This window comes from Archocentrus centrarchus, unplaced genomic scaffold (genome assembly GCF_007364275.1).
Source record: "Archocentrus centrarchus isolate MPI-CPG fArcCen1 unplaced genomic scaffold, fArcCen1 scaffold_55_ctg1, whole genome shotgun sequence".
Classification (NCBI taxonomy): domain Eukaryota; kingdom Metazoa; phylum Chordata; class Actinopteri; order Cichliformes; family Cichlidae; genus Archocentrus; species Archocentrus centrarchus.
This window is the reverse complement of record NW_022060277.1, coordinates 1,055,583-1,075,239: the sequence shown is the minus strand read 5'-3', so window position 1 is coordinate 1,075,239 and position 19,657 is coordinate 1,055,583. Positions and strand designations below refer to the sequence as shown.

Here is a 19,657-nt window from a genome sequence, read left to right as displayed (position 1 = left end):
TCGTGCTCGGCGCCTCGAGCCAAGCAAGCTTGCCGTGGCCAAGGCGGAGTTCGAGTCCATGGAGCGTATGGGGATTGTTCGACGCTCCAACAGCCCTTGGGCCTCCCCCCTTCACCTCGTCCCTAAACCCGGAGGGGGCTGGCGTCCTTGCGGGGACTACCGACGGCTCAACGACGCGACAACGCCTGACCGCTACCCAGTGCCACACATCCAGGATTTTTCAGCGCACCTGGCCGGTACGGTCATTTTTTCAAAGGTGGACCTGATCAGAGGATACCATCAGGTGCCCGTACACCCTCTCGACATCCCAAAAACAGCTGTGATCACACCGTTTGGATTATTTGAGTTCCTGCGCACACCATTCGGCCTCAAGAATTCTGCTCAGACTTTCCAGCGGCTCATGGACTCTGTGCTACGAGATCTCCCTTTCCTGTTTGTGTACCTGGATGACATCCTGGTGGCCAGTTCATCACCTTCAGAGCACCTTGTGCACCTTCGCACGTTGTTCGAGCGGCTGACCGAGCACGGGCTCATCATCAATCCAGCCAAGTGCGAGTTTGGCCTGTCCACCATAGACTTTCTGGGGCACAGAGTCACGAAGGATGAGGTCGTTCCTCTTCCATCAAAAGTCGAGGCCATCACCACTTTTCCATGCCCAGTCACTGTCAAAGCCCTGCAGGAGTTTCTAGGCATGGTTAATTTCTACCACCGTTTTCTCCCTGGGGCCGCCCAAACCATGCGACCCTTATACGAGGCCCTGAAAGGCAGCACACCCAGACAGCCTGTGGGCTGGAGCCCGGAAAGAGACAAGGCTTTTGTCGACGCTAAGTCAGCCATGTTGGCTAAGGCCGCCATGTTGGCCCATCCAGCCTCCTCCGCCCCAATCGCACTTACCACGGATGCCTCGGACTACGCAGTCGGTGCGGTTTACGAACAGTGGGTGGGTGATGCTTGGCAGCCCCTTGCCTTTTTCAGCAGGCAGTTGCGCCCCAGCGAACGGAAGTATAGCACCTTCGACCGGGAGCTCCTTGGTGTATACCTCGCCATCCGACACTTTCGTTCGCTGCTGGAGGGACGCCAGTTCACCGTTTTTGTGGACCACAAGCCTCTGACTTTCGCCATGTCCAAAGTCACTCAGCCATGGTCCGGCAGGCAGCAACGGCAGCTGACTTACATTTCGGAATTCACAACGGACATTGCACACCTTTCCGGAAAGAACAACCATGTCGCAGACTGCCTCTCCCGTGCTATCGCAGGGGCGGTGCACCTCGGTTTGGACTATGGCAGCATGGCAGCTGACCAGGCCACAGACACGGAAGTGCAGGCTTGCCGTTCATCCAATACTGGGCTGCGCCTACAAGATGTGACATTCGACGAGGCTGGCACCACTCTGCTTTGCGACATCTCCATGGGCCCTCCTAGGCCTGTGGTGCCTGCGAAATGGAGGCGACCCGTTTTTGATGCCATCCACGGCCTCTCGCATCCTGGAACCAAGGCCTCACAACGGCTGGTGGCAGCCAAGTTTGTGTGGCATGGACTTAAAAAGGACGTGAGGGACTGGGCAAACACCTGTGTGGCATGCCAACGTGCCAAAGTACACCGCCACACTAAAGCGCCACTGGAACAGTTTCGAGTGCCGGAACGGCGATTCGACCACGTCAACATCCACCCAGCCACCTTGTCAGGACCCAAGATGGCGCCACTGTGTACGGGCTGCCGTCAGCTGTTCTGTGTATTGTTTGCTGTCGCTCTGTTCCTGGTAGTCATCTGCCCAGATGTCTCCGCTTTGATCACCTACGATCGGCAGACACTTCTAAACCTCCAGTTTGTTTTGGTACCAGCATATACTGTAAAGAAAAACTCAACGATTTTTCCTCCACACCTATCGGATGTACCTGAGAATTTGCGCCGGCTGCCCAGTGCTCCGGTCCCCAACAAACGCCAGAGGAGACGCGGAAAGCGGGGAGGTATCGCGGTGCGGGTCAAAACTTACCTGAGACTCCTAGGTTTGTCTGTTCATTACCCCCTGGATGGTGGTCTTTGCCGCCTCAAGGCTGTTGGGCTGCCTGTGGATTTCGGGCGTTGCTGGATCAGGCCGATTGTCCCACCTGTCATCCTGGAGACTCGGCGTCCCTCGTCCTGGCGCAGAATGCGGGATCGTGGAGGCGGCGTAAACCATGCTAACCTTCGCCTGTTGAAGCGGGCCCCGGCCTCAGCTAACAAGGATCTGGACATCCGAATGGCCCTACTAAATGCTAGATCGTTAGCCAACAAAACTTTCCTTCTCAATGACGTTTTCATCGCACAGCAGTTGGATTTTATGTTTGTGACTGAGACGTGGCTTCATGCTGGTGAGTCTGCACCTTTTTCCGAACTTTTACCTCCCGGCTGTTCTTTCTTCAGCTCCCCGCGGATCTCTGGAAAAGGTGGAGGACTTGCTTCAATATTTAAATGCAGTTTTCGCTGTCGTCAGGTCTCGGCAGACCTGTACGCCAGCTTTGAACTGCAGCTGTTGGAGAAAAACTCTTCCCCCTCGGTGCTCTGCGCGGTGATTTACCGACCACCGAAGTGCACGAAGGACTTCATCGGTGACTTTGCTGACTTGCTGACGGGTCTCATACTAAAATATGACCGTATTTTAATTGTTGGCGACTTTAATATTCATGTGTGTTGTGAGAGTGGTCCACTGGTTAAAGAATTTGCCTCGCTTATTGACTCTTTTAACTTAACACAACTCGTGTGTGGTCCCACTCATGAAAAAGGTCACACACTGGATCTGGTGTTGTCTTATGGACTTAGAGTCTGCATCACAGGGATACGTGACTGTGGTATATCGGACCATTTTCCTGTTTTATTTACAGCAGCGCTCCCCAGCTCTGGGATAAATAGAGTATCCTCTACACGTCGTGTGCGCTTGGTTAACTCTTCATGCGCTGCTGATTTTGCAGCTGCTTTTAAAAACTCTGACTTAAGCAATTTGGATTTTTGCTTGAGCCTGAATACCGAGGACTTCACTAACTCTTTTATATCTGCTTGCACTGCTGTACTGGACTGTATTGCCCCTTTTACAACCAAACGCACCAAACCTTCCTCCCAGCCCTGGCTGGATGAGACAACCCGCGCTCTCAGACGTGAGTGCAGACGCGCTGAGAGAAGGTGGAAAAAGGATAAGCTCCATGTCTCCTTAGAGATCCTGCGTAACTGTTTATTGAAATACCAGAAAGCAGTAAAATATGCAAAGTCTGCTTATTTCTCTAACATTGTTTCAAGTAACAGTCACAGGCCTCATTTTCTTTTTAGTGTTTTTAATTCACTCACTGATCCTCGCTGTAATGTGAACCAAGCGAAGGTCTGTCCTGCACTGTGCGAAAACTTTAAGAAATTTTTTGTGGAAAAAATTTCTGCCCTCAGGCCTTCATCACCTCAGGCTGAAACAGACTCATCTGCACCTCCTCCCAGCAGAGCTGTCTTTGAGCAGTTTGAGCCTGTCACACTCTCCACACTAAAGGAGGTGATTCAAAATATGAGACCTGTAAATTCTCCCACAGACTGTGTTCCGTCTCGCCTTTTTAAAGAGGCTTTTGATTCAGTGGGACCAACTATCCTCGCTCTGATTAACAGTGCGCTTGCATCTGGTTGTGTTCCAGCTGCCTTTAAACATGCAGTTGTACAGCCTCTAATCAAGAAGAAGAACCTTGACCCTGATGTTCTTTCAAATTACAGACCAATTTCTAAATTACCATTTTTATCCAAGTTTCTTGAAAAAGTTGTTTTTAAGCAACTTCAAGCATTTTTAAGTGAACATGGAATGTGGGAAAAGTTTCAGTCAGGTTTTAGAATGCGTCACAGCACAGAGACGGCTCTTTTAAGAGTTTTTAACGATCTGCTTTTAACTGTGGACTCTGGTAGTCCTGCAGTTTTAGTACTTCTAGATCTGTCAGCTGCCTTTGACACTGTGGACCACGAGATCCTTCTATCCCGCCTAGAACATGAAATTGGCATTAAAGGCACGGTTCTGACTTGGTTCAGATCTTATCTTACTGATAGAAGCTTCTCTGTCCATCTAGGAAACTGTTTTTCTACCACAGCAAAGCTTTCTTGTGGAGTGCCTCAAGGGTCCATTCTGGGCCCAATTCTTTTCTCATTGTATATGTTGCCTCTAGGGTCGATTTTTAGGAAACATAATATTTGTTTCCACTGTTTTGCTGACGACATCCAGGTGTATATGCCCATCAAACTGAACAGCAGAGATCCATGGGAACCCCTGCTGAACTGTCTAAGTGACATCAAGTCCTGGATGAGAAACAATTTCCTAAAACTTAATGAAAGCAAAACCGAGGTCATATGCTTTGGTAAATTTGACCCCTCAAGCTACTCCTCTGGCACTCCGAGTCATTTGGCTCCTCACTGTCGTGATGCTGTGAAAAATCTGGGTGTCATTTTAGATAGTAGTTTTAAAATGGAGAAGCAAGTAAGTGCTGTTACCAAAATCAGTTTTTACCAACTCAGAGTCATTGCCAAGGTAAAACCTTATCTCCCACAGCAGGACCTGGAAAAAGTTATTCATGCTTTTATTACTTCCCGCCTGGACTACTGTAATTCTGTGTACTTTGGCATAGATCAATCATCTGTGCGCCGCCTGCAGGTAGTCCAGAATGCGGCAGCTCGTCTTTTAACCGGTTTAAAAAAGCATGAACACATTACCCCAGTCCTGTCATCCCTTCACTGGGTCCCTGTCCGTTTTAGAATCGATTTTAAGATTTTATTGCTTACTTTTAAAGCCTTAAACGGACTGGCACCTTTGTATCTGTCTGAGCTGCTTCACTGTCACACCCCTGTAAGAGCTCTGAGGTCATCGAACCAGCTGCTCTTACAGAGGCCTAAAACTAGACTAAAACAGAGGTGATCGAGCTTTTGCAGCAGCAGCAGCACCAAAGCTATGGAACGATCTACCTCTCCATATCCGCACAGCTCAGACGATACACACATTTAAATCTCTATTAAAAACACATTTCTTTTCCTTGGCATTTGGCTGCAGTGCTACCTCCTTTTAGATGATTGTTTTATGGTATTTTATGGTACTTGTTTTAAACGTTTTAATTTTTAATTTTCTTATGTTATTTATTGTTCTTAATGTTTTTATTTATTTATTTTTATTTTATTATTTTATTTATTTATTTATATATTTTTATTTTTATTTAGTATAGTCCTTGGGGTTACAGATCTTGTACAGCACTTTGGTCAACGTCGTTGTTTTAAATGTGCTTTATAAATAAACTTGACTTGACTTGACTTGACTTGACCTAGTCGGCCCACTTCCACCCTCGCAGGGTTACACCCATGTGCTCACTATGGTCGACAGGACCACACGGTGGGCGGAGGCTGTCCCTCTATCATCCATAACATCAGCGGATGTGGCACGGGTATTTATTGGCACCTGGGTGTCCCGTTTTGGCACCCCTTCAGACATTTCCTCAGACCGTGGCGTTCAGTTTACCTCTGAACTTTGGAACGCTGTTGCAGCGAGCTTGGGGGTTAAACTCCACCGCACCACGGCCTACCACCCCCAGAGTAATGGCCTCTGTGAACGTTTTCACAGGTCGATGAAAGCCTCCTTGCGGGCCAGCCTGACGGGCAGTTCCTGGGCGGACAAACTCCCATGGGTCATGCTGGGCATCAGGACAGCACCTAAGGAAGACCTCCAGGCCTCCTCCGCGGAGCTGGTCTATGGCCAGCCGCTGCGGGTCCCTGGGGATTTCGTCCCCAGCACCACGACCCCTTGGTCAGCTGCACCCCAGCGCTCCAGCCTGTTGGACAATGCCAGACGGTTTGCTCCACTTCCTACTTCCTGCCATGGTTTGCCGAACTCTCACGTCCCCAGGGGCCTGCAGTCTACTGCTACGTTTTCATTCGAGTAGATGGTCGCCGCGGACCCCTCCGGCCGCCTTATGAGGGCCCCTTCCGTGTCATGGGCACTGGAGACAAGCACTTTGTGGTGGACGTGGGGGGCAAAGCGGAGACTATATCCGTGGACCGCCTTAAACCAGCTCACCTAGATCCGGCTGGGCCGGTTAAGTTGGCGCTGCCCTCAAAATGAGGTCGGCCCCTGACTAGGCCCCCTTTTCCCGTTCCGTCTGCCCCTCAACCATGCCGCAGCAGAGCCCCTCAGCCGGCCGCTGAGGACGCGGTTCTGCCTCCTCCCGTTCGGCGGAGCCGTGCCGGGCGTTTGCTTCGCCCACCACGCCGTTGATGTTGTAGTGAATTCTGGGGGGCATGTGTAGTGCTCTCAACACTGATGGCATAATTCACTTTTGTATACATGTCCGGTTATGGTTAGGTTGTTTGTTCACCGTCTTTAATGTTGTGATTCATGTAATGGTCGCGGTCTCTTTAAGAGTCCCGATGACGTTTTTTTGCTGTTGGTGTTTTTTGGCTAGCTTTTTTCCTGTGTTAATAAACACGACTCACGGAGTCTTAAAGTGAGAAGTTTCCCGTTCGTTTTTCCACGCAAGGTTAACTTCCACAGAAGGTTTATTTTTCTAAAGGTTTGAAGCCCAGATTGTGGACTGAGCCTGATCAGCAGGCAGCGCCTCTCCATGTGCTGATCTCCTCTTTCAAACACAGCGTGCTCCACAGCAGGTTAGATCTGCACCTCTGAGCTCCAACCTGAAGCTGAGGCAGTCACAGTTTGATCCTCACAGTTTAGCTCTGCAGCATCTGGGCTAAAGCCTTCCAGCTGCTGCTGCCATTTAGTCCCAACCAGCTGTGACAGCTGCTGCTGCATGTGGCACTGTGGCTCAGTGGGTTAACAGGAGGTCCTGGGTTCAAATTCCAGCAGTGGCTCAAAGCTGTGGTTCCTGAGAGTGGGTTATCTCCCTGCAGGTAGGACTACAGCTGTGAAAAATGTTGGGATGTCAGATGAAGGTGTTTTTTCCATCTTTGAGTTTTCAGCCCACTGAGGAGTGAGAGCAGGGGCGTGGGCCCACCCTCCAACACATGGTGGGGTCACATGGTGCAGCTGTGGGTGGAGCTTCTAGGAGGATGGGGGGACTCTGGTCCTATTGTGTCTTCCTCAGAGCATCACTGTCAATATAATCAAATGAAATAAATATTTATACACCCTGAAAGCTCTGAGTCCAACATCAACAAGGTTTTTACCCTGAATCAAACTCCTCCATCTACAGGGGTCAAAGGTCATTTGTGTCAAATCTATCCAGTAAGACATTTCTGAATACATTTGATCTGCAGGCACAAACCAGTGACTGCTGTGTGTTCATCTGTGTGTGTTTGTCTCCATCTAGTGCTCCATTAGGTTTACTGCAGATGAGTGAACAGCAGCAGCCTGAGGAGCCACTGCTGCAGGGGATTCTGGGACGTCTGAGTCTAAATGAGGTCTCAGGCTCAGCTGCTGAGACAGAGACAGTCTCAGAGGCGTGGACAGCAGCAGTGTGTCAGATGTTCCTGCTGCTCAGCTCTGAACTGGCCCCTGATCAATAACACTCATTGATTGTAGAGACACACTCAGACTGACACTGAGAGTGAGAGCAGCTCAAAGCTGAGGGACAAACATGAAACAAAGTCACTGTGAGAACAGCTGGAACCAAACTGAGCTCCAGCTAAAGTTTCCATCATCACATCATTCACATATGAACCAACACGACTCTTCATTAACAGCTGTTTATTCTGCAGTTACGTACATAAACAGATCCGCTCGTTACAAACGTCTTAAACATTTAGATTTTAGTGTTTTTAGAACTTTCAGGCATTTTTACTAAAGGCAGAGGAAAGAGACGCTTCTCACCAACAAATATTCCACCTGACAAAAAATCAATGAAGTCTTTTTCTACCAAAGCAGGAGGCCCAAACTCCAAGTGAGAAGGAGACACTGATCCATATGCAGGCAGGATTGGTCCAAGGATGAGAGCTCAGCATCTGAAGAGGTGCTGTGCAGTCAGGTACTTAGCCTGGATCTAAGGAAACCTGGGAGTGACCATCTCACAGGACCTGTCCTGGACTCATCACATTAACATCACTGTGAAGAAGGCCAGACAGCGTCTCTACCTCCTCAGGGGGCTGAGAGACTTCAAGCTCCCACTCAAGGTGCTCAGGAACTTTTACACCTGCACCATCAAGAGCATCATGCGTGGGAGCATCACCACCTGGATGGGAAACTGCACCAAGCAGTACTTCATGGCCCTAAAAAGGGTGGTTCGTTCAGCTGAACGGACCATCAGAACCACCCTCCACAACCTGCAGGACATTTACACCAAGCAGTGCAGGCTGAGGGCCATGAAGATCCTAAAACAGCCCAGCCACCCCGGACACTCTCTCTTCTCCCTGCTCCCATCAGGCCGGCGTTACCGCTGCCTGAGGGCTAAGACTGAAAGGTTGAAGAAGAGTTTTTACCCACAAGCCATCCGTCTGCTCAACTCTGAGCCCTAACTGGACCATTATTGCACAGTGTAAATATTATAATTTATAATCTATAATTCCATGTAAAAGTGTGTATAGTGTATAGTATATAGAGTATAGTGTATAGTTTGAATTACTTATTTTTATTTTTATTCTTCTTATTTATATGTGTGTGTATATATGGTTGCAGGTACAAAATACATTTCACTGTGCATTGTACTGTGTATAACTGTGCATGTGACGAATAAACACTATCTTATCTTATCTGAGTCGATATAATGTAAACTGTTAATTTAGCTGGAGGTCAGCAGTCAAAGACGCCTCGTTAGCAGATAATTAACAAACAACAGTTTTGTAGGATCTGTCAGATTTGCAGTTTGATGACTGTTACTTCAGTTTGATGAAGGACTGTTTTTACTCACAGTCATGTGACCCTCAGTTATATCTCCAAAGCTGAGAGCAGCTGCTGCTTGATGGCTACTATATAAATGAGCTGGTGAGCCCGACAAGTTTAATTTCTTTACATTTCTTAGTCCTTCAAAGTGGGCATCAGCTGATTGTTGGGCCTGTGGAACACATACTGTACTGTTACTGTAACACATAGTTGCTGCACAGCAAACAAAATGTTTCTTTAAAGGTTTTTGTGCGACTGTCAGGTCCATCTGTTCACTGTGAGACATTTAGTGAACAGTATCAGTCACGCCTGCTGATTGGCACAAACCGAAGTGAAATAAAAACTTTAGGTGCTTAAACACTTTCTTTATTTACTATTGCCAGATAAGATGTGACATGTAGTTACTTTAAAGTACGTCATGTAGTATTTGACTGCACTGATTACTACAGGAGGACGGGGCAGCTGGAAACTCTCTGCTGTCACCTGGGGACACTGGATACACAGGCAGGCTGTTAAAGTCTGCAGGTCATGGGGTCAAACTCTGTTCAGGGTCCCATTCAAGAAGAGCACAAGTCCACTACATCTGAGTGATGAAGCCTTCAGGAGCAAAGTGTGGAGCAGATGTTCCTCTGCAGCTGCTGAAGGATCACATCAGCTCTGGTTTGCTCAGTGATGATGATGATGATGATGATGATGATGATGGGGAGCTGCCTGATATGGATGGCTGTCATCCTGAGGAGAAAAAATCGAAGTGGGTTTTGGTCTTCCACATGTTTCCTTCAGTGACTCCTGTAAATGCATCAGTGAGGAAGAACATGCAGCCTGGACCCTCAACAGCTGTACGACTATCACTGAGGGGAGGAGCTTCTCAGGGTTAGCATGAATCAGTGCTGACGTGTAGCACAGTGATGTGAGCCTGTGGTGATGGACTTACCTTTGTACCATTCCTCAACAGTCAATAAAGTGTACTACTGAGGAATGCTGGAGTACTTCATTGTACTGCACATGTTCAGATGTCCTGAATGTCTGAGTCAGCTGTGCTTTAATGTTTCTCTTTAGACTGTCAGCTGTCAGTGAGCCCAGGAGGCCATATCTCAGTGTGCTGATCATTTCCTCCATATTCATGCAGCGGAGAGTTCGTTAACTCTCAGCATGATATCAGAAGAAGTCCTGCTGACCAGGACGTGGCCCTGATTTCATTTTAGAAGCAAACCAAAGTAGAACGGGCCGTCCACTGAATTTGATTTGAAGGTAAAAGCAGCCAAAGAAGTCCAACAATAATGGAAACATATTAGTTCTAATTTTACAAGCTGTTACAGGAGATGTTGCTACAGGAGATGCTGTCACAGGAGATGCTGTTACAGGAGATGCTGTTATTCAATTCAATTCAAGTCAATTTTATTTATATAGCATCAAATCACAACAAACAGTCGCCTCAAGGCGCTTTGTATTGTGGGTAAAGACCCTACAATAATACAGAGAAAACCCAACAGTCAAAACGACCCCCTATGAGCAGCACTTGGCGACAGTGGGAAGGAAAAACTCCCTTTAACAGGAAGAAACCTCCAGCAGAACCAGGCTCAGGGAGGGGGGGTCATCTGCTGAGACCGGTTGGGCTGAGGGGAGAGAAAAGACATGCTGTTGAAGAGAGACAGAGATTAATAACAATTAATGATTAAATGCAGAGTGGAGTATAAACAAAGTAAATAAGGTGAATGAAAAGAAACAGTCTATTGTGGGAACCCCCCAGCAGCCTAGGCCTATAGCAGCATAACTAAGGGAGGGTTCAGGGTCACCTGATCCAGCCCTAACTATAAGCTTGATCATAAAGGAAAGTTTTAAGCCTAATCTTAAAAATAGAGAGGGTGTCTGTCTACTGAATCCAAGCTGGGAGCTGGTTCCACAGAAGAGGGGCCTGAAAGCTGAAGGCTCTGCCTCCCATTCTACTCTTAAGTATCCTAGGAACCACAAGTAAGCCAGCAGTCTGAGAGCGAAGTGCTCTGTTGGGGTGATATGGTACTATGAGGTCTTTGAGATAAGATGGTGCCTGATTACTCAAGACCTTGTAGGTGAGGAGAAGGATTCTAAGACTACAGAGAAGATTGGTGGATGTAGTGTAGGGGGAGCATATATAGGAGGATATATGATGAGGGTTGGTGTGACAGGAGGATCTGCTGTGGTGACTCCTAAAGGAGCAGCTGAAAGAAGTCACTCAGTATACAGAAGTATCTCAGACATGTCTTTGAATTGAACTTTATTTTGAAAAAAAAATGTACTATGCAATATGTACTGCAATGTACTGCAATATATATATATATATATATATATATATATATATATATATATATATATATATATATATATATATATATATATATATATATATATATATATATATATATATATATATATATATATATATATATATATATATATCATTGTCTGATTGTCCACATAAACATCATAAATTACACACAAACAATTTGTGCCTCCAACATCTCAACTGCTCAGACATATTAGAGATATTACACATACATGGTTTTTACTTCTTTGGAGTACAGTAAAATAGTGTATCATGAAGTATTTCTATGGTATCATATTTCCAAAAAAATTACTGCTGAAGCATTACCAGCAGTAATGAAACACTGTTGTGGTGCTATTATAGTTATATTGTAGGTTTTCCTTGTAATGATGTGTGAGGTGTTTTTACTCAGAATCAGAAGTCCTGAACTAAACAACATCTCCTGTTTCTTAAGACTTCTTCACAAACTGCAGAAAAAGCAGCACACTACAATTTAGGCTAGCAGATGATGTAAATACCTTACAGTGTAAATGTTGGCGCCTTTCAGACATCATCATGTAGGGAAAATATCCCAATAGATATCATACTTTAAATTCTGCCTTGTAAAATAGAACCACTGTACAAATGTGAAAAACCATTATAGCAGCAATAAAGGATCAAGAATCAAAGTACTAACAAAGTCAGTTCACTTCTGTTCACATGACCTTCACTCATTGATAAAAGAAGTCATAATGTAATAGTAGTTGTAATACTATTACAACTTATTATGATAAGTTGTAATAGTATGTAAATCTATTTAGAGTGCCTGAATTTAATATATATATATATATATATATATATATATATATATATATATATATATATATATATATATATATATATATATATATATATATATATTTGGTGCTATTGTATCCATATTGCAAGAGGGAGCAACACAATATGCCGTATCAACCTTAATTGTACATCTATTTCAGAGACTTCAGGCACATAATTTGAGTCATGTCAAATATAAAATTCTCAACATTACTATTTGCCCAAATCCACTGTGGTCTGTTAGTGTAATTTATGGCTCTTTCATGAGTCTGCATTAAGAGAATTTCAGTGATATAACACTAGCACAGAAGGTAAATCACAGTTTAGGTGTCACTTTGTGTCAAACACAAGCATTTCATTAATAAATGTAGTGTTCAAAAAGAACAAGTCATATCAGGTCACATCATTAATGTTTGTGGCCTGAAAACTCTGTTAAGGTTTCATGGTCCCTGGGTTTTCCTGCCCAACTTTTGAGTTTTGTATTTATCTTTGGATTCTTGTATTTATGGTACTTTGAGTTATTGAGTTTATATTTTCCATCCATATTCATCCGTTTATCCGGGGCTGGGTCACTGGGGCAGCAGCCTAAGCAGAAAAAACCAGACCTCCTTACCAGTGGGAACTCAGAGGCGTTCCCAAGCCAACCAAAAGATATAATCTCTCCAGCATGTCCTGGGTCTGTCCCGATAAGGCCAACAGGACCGCATCGTCTGCAAAGAGCAGAGATGAGATTCTGAGGCCACCAAGTCAGAAGGCTTCCTACAGCTGGCTACACCTAGAAATTCTGTCCATAAAATTATGAACAGAATCGGTGACAAAGGGCAGTCCTGGCAAAGTCCAACAGCCACAGGAAATGAGCCTGACTTATTGCCGGCAACATCCATGTAGACTGGATGGGCAAACTCCCAAGCACACTCCAATGTCTTTGAGATAAAGAGCTGGTCCAGCATTCTGCTACCTGCAATGTTCTTCTCAAATCTGAGGTTCAGCTAACAGATGAACCCTCCTTTCCAGCACCCTGGTATAAGCCTTTCTGGGGAAGCTAAGGAGTGTGAGCTCCTGATAGTTGGAGCACACCCTTCAGTCTCCCTTCTTGAAAATGGGACCCACCACCGCAGTCTACCAATCCAGTGGCACCGCTCCAGATGTCCACGTGATGTTTCAGAGGCGTATCAACCAAGACAGCCCTACAACATCCAGAGCCTTCAGGAACTCGGGGTGAATCTCATCCACTCCAGGGGCCCTGCCATCAAGAAGTTGTTTAACCAGTGACCTCACCCCCAGTGATGGGCGAGTCATCCCCCTCCTCCCCAGACTCTGCTTCCACTACAGAAAGTGTGTCAGTGGGATTCAGGAGGTCTTAGAAATATTCCTTCCACCTTGTGACTATATCCTCACTTGAAGTCAGCAGCAACCCACACTCACCATGTGAGTAGAGCACTGCTTTCCCCTCCTGAGTTTTTGCTTCAGCCACTGCCCGAGCTGTGTTCAACTTGGCCTGCCAAGCCTGCCACCCACAAAGCTGCCTGTGAAACCAAGCCCAGCTAACCAAGCCCGATAGGACTCCTTCAGCTTGATGGCTCCCTCCAACGTCAGTGTCCAATCTCTGGTTTAATGATAGGCACCGACCACCTTGCAGCCACAGCTCCGTGCAGCAGGGTCAACAATAGAGGTGTGGAAAATGATCCATTCAGACTCAATGTTCTCAGCCTCTCTTGGAATGCTGCTACAGTTCTGCAGTCTGGGGCCTCTGGCAGGCGTTCCCAACACACCCTTAATATATGTTTAGGTGCACCAGGTTTGTGCAACATCCTCCCCCACCACCTGATCCAACTCACCACCAGGTGGTGATCAGTTCTCAGCTCCTCTCTTCACCTGAGTGTCCAGAACATACGGCCACAGATCTGATGATATGATTACAAAACTGATCATCGACCTGTGACCTAGAGTGTCCCGGTGCCACGTGCACTTATGGACATCCTTATGTTCAAACAGGGTGTTTGTTGTAGAGAAACAGTGGTTTGCACAGAAGTCCAATAACGGACCATCGCTCTGGCTCAGATCAGGCAGGGTCTCACTGGTGTTGCCCATGTGAGCGCTGACGTCTCCCAGTAGTACGATGGAGACACCGGATGGAGCACCCCACCCAGCGACTCCAAGAAGCGTGGGTACTCTGAATTGTCATTTGGCGCATAAGTGCAAACAACAGTCAGCACCTGTTCCCTGGCCCAAAGGTGCAGGAACACCACCGTCCACTGGTGAAACCGGAGACTGGTTCCAGAGCCCAGGCCACGTGTTGAGGTTAGCCCAACTAGCCGGTATCACTCATAATCACACAGCAGCTCAGGCTTCTTCCCCATCACAGAGGAATTATACACACGCATTATATATATATATATATATATATATATATATATATATATATAAAAAACACACCTTGGACATATGCTGTATTTGTCCATTTGTCTTTAACATATTTACATCAGGCAAAGGTATGGATCATTTCTATATTTAACATTAGACTCTGTCGCATCCTAACCTACAGCATAGTAATGCTAATATTACAGAATATAATACAGAATATATTAAATTATTTAACAGTTGCTTCATGTCTCACATATGCCCTCTTATTTTCCCCATATGTGCAGCAACAGTATCTTCATGTTAAAGTCCTCCTTTAACTCTCTCAGTTTCTTCCTTCTTCTTTCCTTCTTTCCTTCCTCTCTTCCTCATGTGAGACCATCTGGATCTGATCTGAGCAAAAGTCAAAGATGGAGGGCAGAATATATAAAAATGTTTACTTTTGAAAATAACAGCATACACAACAAGTTTCATTACAGTGAAAATGAATCCAGTGAGTTTTATATGCAGTGATGAGCCCAGACAGACTGCTCCAACCACTGACACGACTCTTTAGCAGCAGATAATTTAAATTCTTTAAAGTCTTGATAATACTAGTGCTTATCAAAAAGACTACTGTGACAAAAAAAAATCAAAATAATTCAACATAATTCAAAAAGGTAAACATTCATTTTTACAGTTAGACACACTTTAATGGATTACACAGCAGTGGGGAATAAGTTTAATTACAGTAGAAGTCTTTCTGAAAGTGCTGTAACTAAGTTTAAGGATCTAATTCCTTCATTATTATGCTCTTCAGTGCCAACACAGTGCAGAGCAGCTACCTAAACTCTGCTCCCAGTGAGGTCGATTATCTCATCAATAGTTTTACATCCTCACTGCGTATAACTTTGGATACTGTGGCTCCTCTGAAAAGGAAAGCTTCAAATCAGAAGTGCCTGACTCCGTGGTATAATTCACAAACGCACAGCTTAAAGCAGATAACCCGAAAGCTGGAGAGGGAATGGCGTCTCACTAAATTAGAAGATGCTCATTTAGCCTGGAAAAAGAGTTTGTTGCTCTATAAAAAAGCCCTCCGTAAAGCTAGGACATCTTACTACTCATCATTAATTGAAGAAAATAAGAAATGGTAAATGGACTAGCTCTTATATAGCGCTTTTCTACTCAGTCAGAGCACTCAAAGCGCTTACACAACATGTTTAGATTTACCCATGCACTCACATTCATACAAGCACTTCCATGTTTATACTAAGCTAAGTGCTTTTTAATTAACTATCATTCACACACATTCACACTCCGACAGGATGGTCGGAGAGCAACTTGGGGTTAAGTATCTTGCCCAAGGATACATTGGCATGTAGCCTGGAGTAGCCAGGAATCAAACTGCTGACCTTCCGATCAGTAGGTGACCTGCTCTACCTACTGAGCTACAGCCACCCCAGGTTTGTTTTCAGCACTGTAGCCAGGCTGACAAAGAGTCAGAGCTCTGTAGAGCCGAGTATTCCTTTCACTTTAACTAGTAGTGACTTCATGGATTTCTTTACAAATAAAATTTTAGACATTAGAGAAAAAATTATTCATAACCATCTCAAAGATTATTCTTCATGTTTGGCTGCTTTCAGCACTGCTGGTATTTGTTTAGACTCTTTGGCTCCAGTTGATCTTTCAGAGTTAAGTTCAATAGTTACTTCCTCCAAACCAGCAACATGTTTGTTAGATCCCATTCCTACTAGACTGTTCAAAGAAGTCTTTCCAATTATTGATGCTTCAATCTTAAAAATGATTAATCAGTCTTTATTGGTTGGCTGTGTACCACAGACCTTCAAGGTGGCTGTAATTAAACCTCTACTTAAAAAGCCATCACTGGCCCAGCTGTCTTAGCTAATTATAGGCTAATGTCCACAAATCAGAGGTCACTAAAGTTAATCATGAATTGGTGTCCAAACAACGACGTGGGCTTCATAGATAATTGACAAAGTTTCTGGGGAAAACCTGGTCTTGTTAGGAGAGACGGCATCCATCCCACTTTGGATGGAGCAGCTCTCATTTCTAGAAATCTGGCCAAATTTATTAACCCTCCTAAAAACTGACTACCCAGGGTTGAGACCAGGAAGCAGAGCTGCAGTCTTACACTCCTCTCTGCAGCTTCTCTCCTCCTGCCATCCCCCCAAAACCCCATCCCCATAGAGTCGGTGCCTGCTCCCAGACCACCAAAAACCAAAGCTAAAATCAGCAAAAAGCTATTTAAGCATAAAAATTCAAAAACAATAAATAATACAGCTTCATCAACTGCACCAAAGAATAAAACAATTAAATGTGGATTATTAAACATTAGGGCTCTCTCTTCCAAGTCCCTGTTAGTAAATGATTTAATGTGATATTTTGTCCAGAAATGAACAATGCATCATCATTACAAGGTAATACTAATTATTTTGTCTGAGTGGTCAGCATGTTTTGCCTCACTGGTGCATTGACCTTTAGGCATGGTACTGGATGTGTCAGGATAAAAAGCATTCTTCACTACCTGGATGCTTACTTAAGCCAAGGGAATTCCAGTTTTCTCTGCTGGCCCAAGGCAATCACAGAGTTCCTGTGTGTGGTAGCAGGTTCTATTGTTCCCAGGTCAGGTCTGTAAAGAGGAGAAGACAGTTGGCACACACAGTGTTTATATGGGCATCTGAGAAACTCGTTTGTTTCATGCATGTCTCTGGAGGATGGCACTCTAATCAATCCTGGATTGCAGCCAGATCTTACAGGCCTAAGCTTAAATCCCAAAGGGAATTCTCCGACTCCTACAAGCATACCTCAGTTCTGACTCTCCCACCCCCTGCTCCATTATCTGGGTTAGTGCCAAGCTCCGAGAGGCTGAAGAGCCTTTCCCTCTGGGAATCCTCCCAGATTCCTACCCTGTACGAGCTCTCAAAGAAAAGCCACTGTTCACTGAGTCAGACCCTCCCTATGAGGCCAAACTTAAACCAGCAGCCTTTTTTATTTCCGTATATCAAGAACCTCAGTCTCTGCTCCTTTTCTAAGTCACTGAAGCTGTCATCTGGTAATTCTCCCCCCAAATTTGCCTGGGCTCACAACTGTATATGGCCCAGCGTACAGAGACAAAATTAAGCCATTTGTCCAGATTCTTGTGAAATATTCTTATGACTGATCTGTAGTGTACTCGTCACCTGTAGAGTTGAGGGCAGGACATCTTCAGGGATGCTGAGGTCAGTCCCAGCTTGCTGTGATTCCTTGACTTAGTCTTCCTCATCATATCTTTGACTTGGGCCCATGTGTAACTTTCACTCAGCTGTACACAAAGACACAAAAACATTTATCAGCTCTGCCTTGTAGCTGTGCCCACCAGAGTAAATGCACAGCCTGCAGCCTGACTGTGCAGTCTGGGCTCATTCCCAGTCACATGAAGTGTTTGGGCACTTATTCAAATACAATGATGCATTTTATGTTTAATACAAGTCTCAGCTTTGGTTTGATTCGGTTTACATGAATACAGAAATAATAGTGTTGCTGTTTAACACACAGGGTCAGATTTATTCAAATTAGCATGATGTCACAATCACAAAAATACCTTGATGGGAGGGAAAAATGTTGTGGGTTACCAAACAATGAGCTAATTTATATACAGTGACAGTTAATTTCAGTAGTGACCAGCAATCTACCCAGAGCTCAAAAACAAGCAGGTGGAGTTTGAGGGAACAAATATACTAACAAAAATATTAGTGGAAGCACATGTTTCATGTTTGTGTTTCTCTCTGAAACAGAGTTCAGATAAATGAAAGGAAGCTGAAGGAAAATCATCTTGTTTTTCCATATCAGATTTATTGGTAGGATGGAAAATACTACATGTGGTTTCATGGAAAGAAACACCCTCAGTTTCTAACACTGTTAAGTCATTTCTGTGCTAAGGTTGTACCTTATTACCTCAGTAGATGGTGCTCTGGTGCTGTTGTGGATTCCCATAAAGACTACAGCTACAGATACCAGCAAGCTCTGGGCAACATGTTAACTTTGTTCCTCTTTCTGTTAATCCACAGCTACTGAACTAAGTTCCATCCATCCATCCATCCTCTTCCACTTATCCTGTTCAGGGTCGTGGGGGGGGGGGGGGGGGGGGGGGGGGGGCTGGAGCCTATCCCAGCTGTCATAGGGCAAGAGGCAGGGTACACCTGTACAGGTCACCAGGCTGTCACAGGGCCAACACAGAGAGACAGACAACCATTCACACCTGTGGTCAATTTAGAGTGACCAATTAACCTAACCCCAGTAACTGCATGTCTTTGGACTGTGGGAGGAAACCAGAGTGCCTGGAGAGAACCCACACAGAAAGGTGGATTTGAACCCAGACCTTCTAACTGTGAGGCAGTAGTGCTGACCACCACCGTGCTGCCTGGACTAAGTTCACATTATTAAACTGGTTTTAAAATGAATTGAAGTCTAGTAGCAATTGTTTAACATGTTTGTGGGACACGCAGAGCTGTGTGTCTGTCTTAACATCAATATGTGGAAGACTGGTATGTAGTTTTAGAAATGTGTGTTAGTGACAAGTGAATAGTGCATAATGTCAAGACAGCACTGAGTTGCTGAGACAAACCTCATGCTTCGGCTAGCATGACATTGGTGGTAGCTCATTATCACGAGATAACATCACGCTGCTCACAACGCCATCGATGAAGTGAAATATGTGGTGTTTGAATGTTGTGGAAAGGTTTTCCAGAGGTTATGAGAGAGCGAATGAGTTACTTCGTTTTGGAATATTTACAGCTTTGTGGATTAGAAAGTTAGTTGTTTTAAATTCATTTGAATTGTGTCTAAAAAGGTCAGAACCAGGCTCAGGGAGGGGCAGCCATCTGCTACAAATGGTTCGGGTGAGGGGAGGGCGACAAGACAAAAGACATGCTGTGGAAGAGAGCCAGAGATTAATAACTAATGATTAAATGCAGAGTGCTGTATAAACACAGAGAGTGATAAGAGCTGAGTGAACAAGAAACACTCATCATGGGAACCCCCCAGCAGCCTAGGCCTATAGCAGCATAACTAAGGGAGGGTTCAGGGTCACCTGATCCAGCCCTAACTATAAGCTTGATCATAAAGTAAAGTTTTAAGTTTTAAGCCTAATCATAGAAGTAGCGATAAGATGGTGCCTGATTATTCAAGACCTTGTAGGTGAGGAGAAGGATTTTAAATTCTATTCTAGATTTAACAGGGAGCCAATGAAGAGAAGCCAATATGGGAGAAATCTGCTCTCTCTTTCTAGTCCCTGTCAGTACTCTAGCTGCAGCATTTTGGATCAGCTGAAGGCTTTTCAGGGAGCTTTTAGGACAGCCTGATAATAATGAATTACAATAGTCCAGCATAGAAGT

General features: G+C 45.0%; 1 protein-coding gene across 2 annotated transcripts in view; it reads right to left on the bottom strand.

Moving 5' to 3' along the window:
• Positions 1 to 14,452: 14,452 nt before the first annotated feature.
• LOC115777548 (uncharacterized) overlaps positions 14,453 to 19,657 on the bottom strand; it is a 35,962-nt gene continuing 30,757 nt past the window's right edge. Inside the window, exons 6-8 of one of the 2 annotated variants that reach the window (XM_030725481.1) lie at positions 17,465 to 17,586; positions 16,810 to 16,914; positions 14,453 to 14,678 (exon numbers count right to left, since the gene is read on the bottom strand). In XM_030725481.1, the coding sequence (XP_030581341.1) occupies positions 16,818 to 16,914; positions 17,465 to 17,586 (219 nt within the window). In that variant the 3' untranslated portion in view covers positions 14,453 to 14,678; positions 16,810 to 16,817. The remainder of the gene's footprint in view (positions 14,679 to 16,809; positions 16,915 to 17,464; positions 17,587 to 19,657) is intronic. The other variant, XM_030725480.1, reaches the window with a different exon arrangement.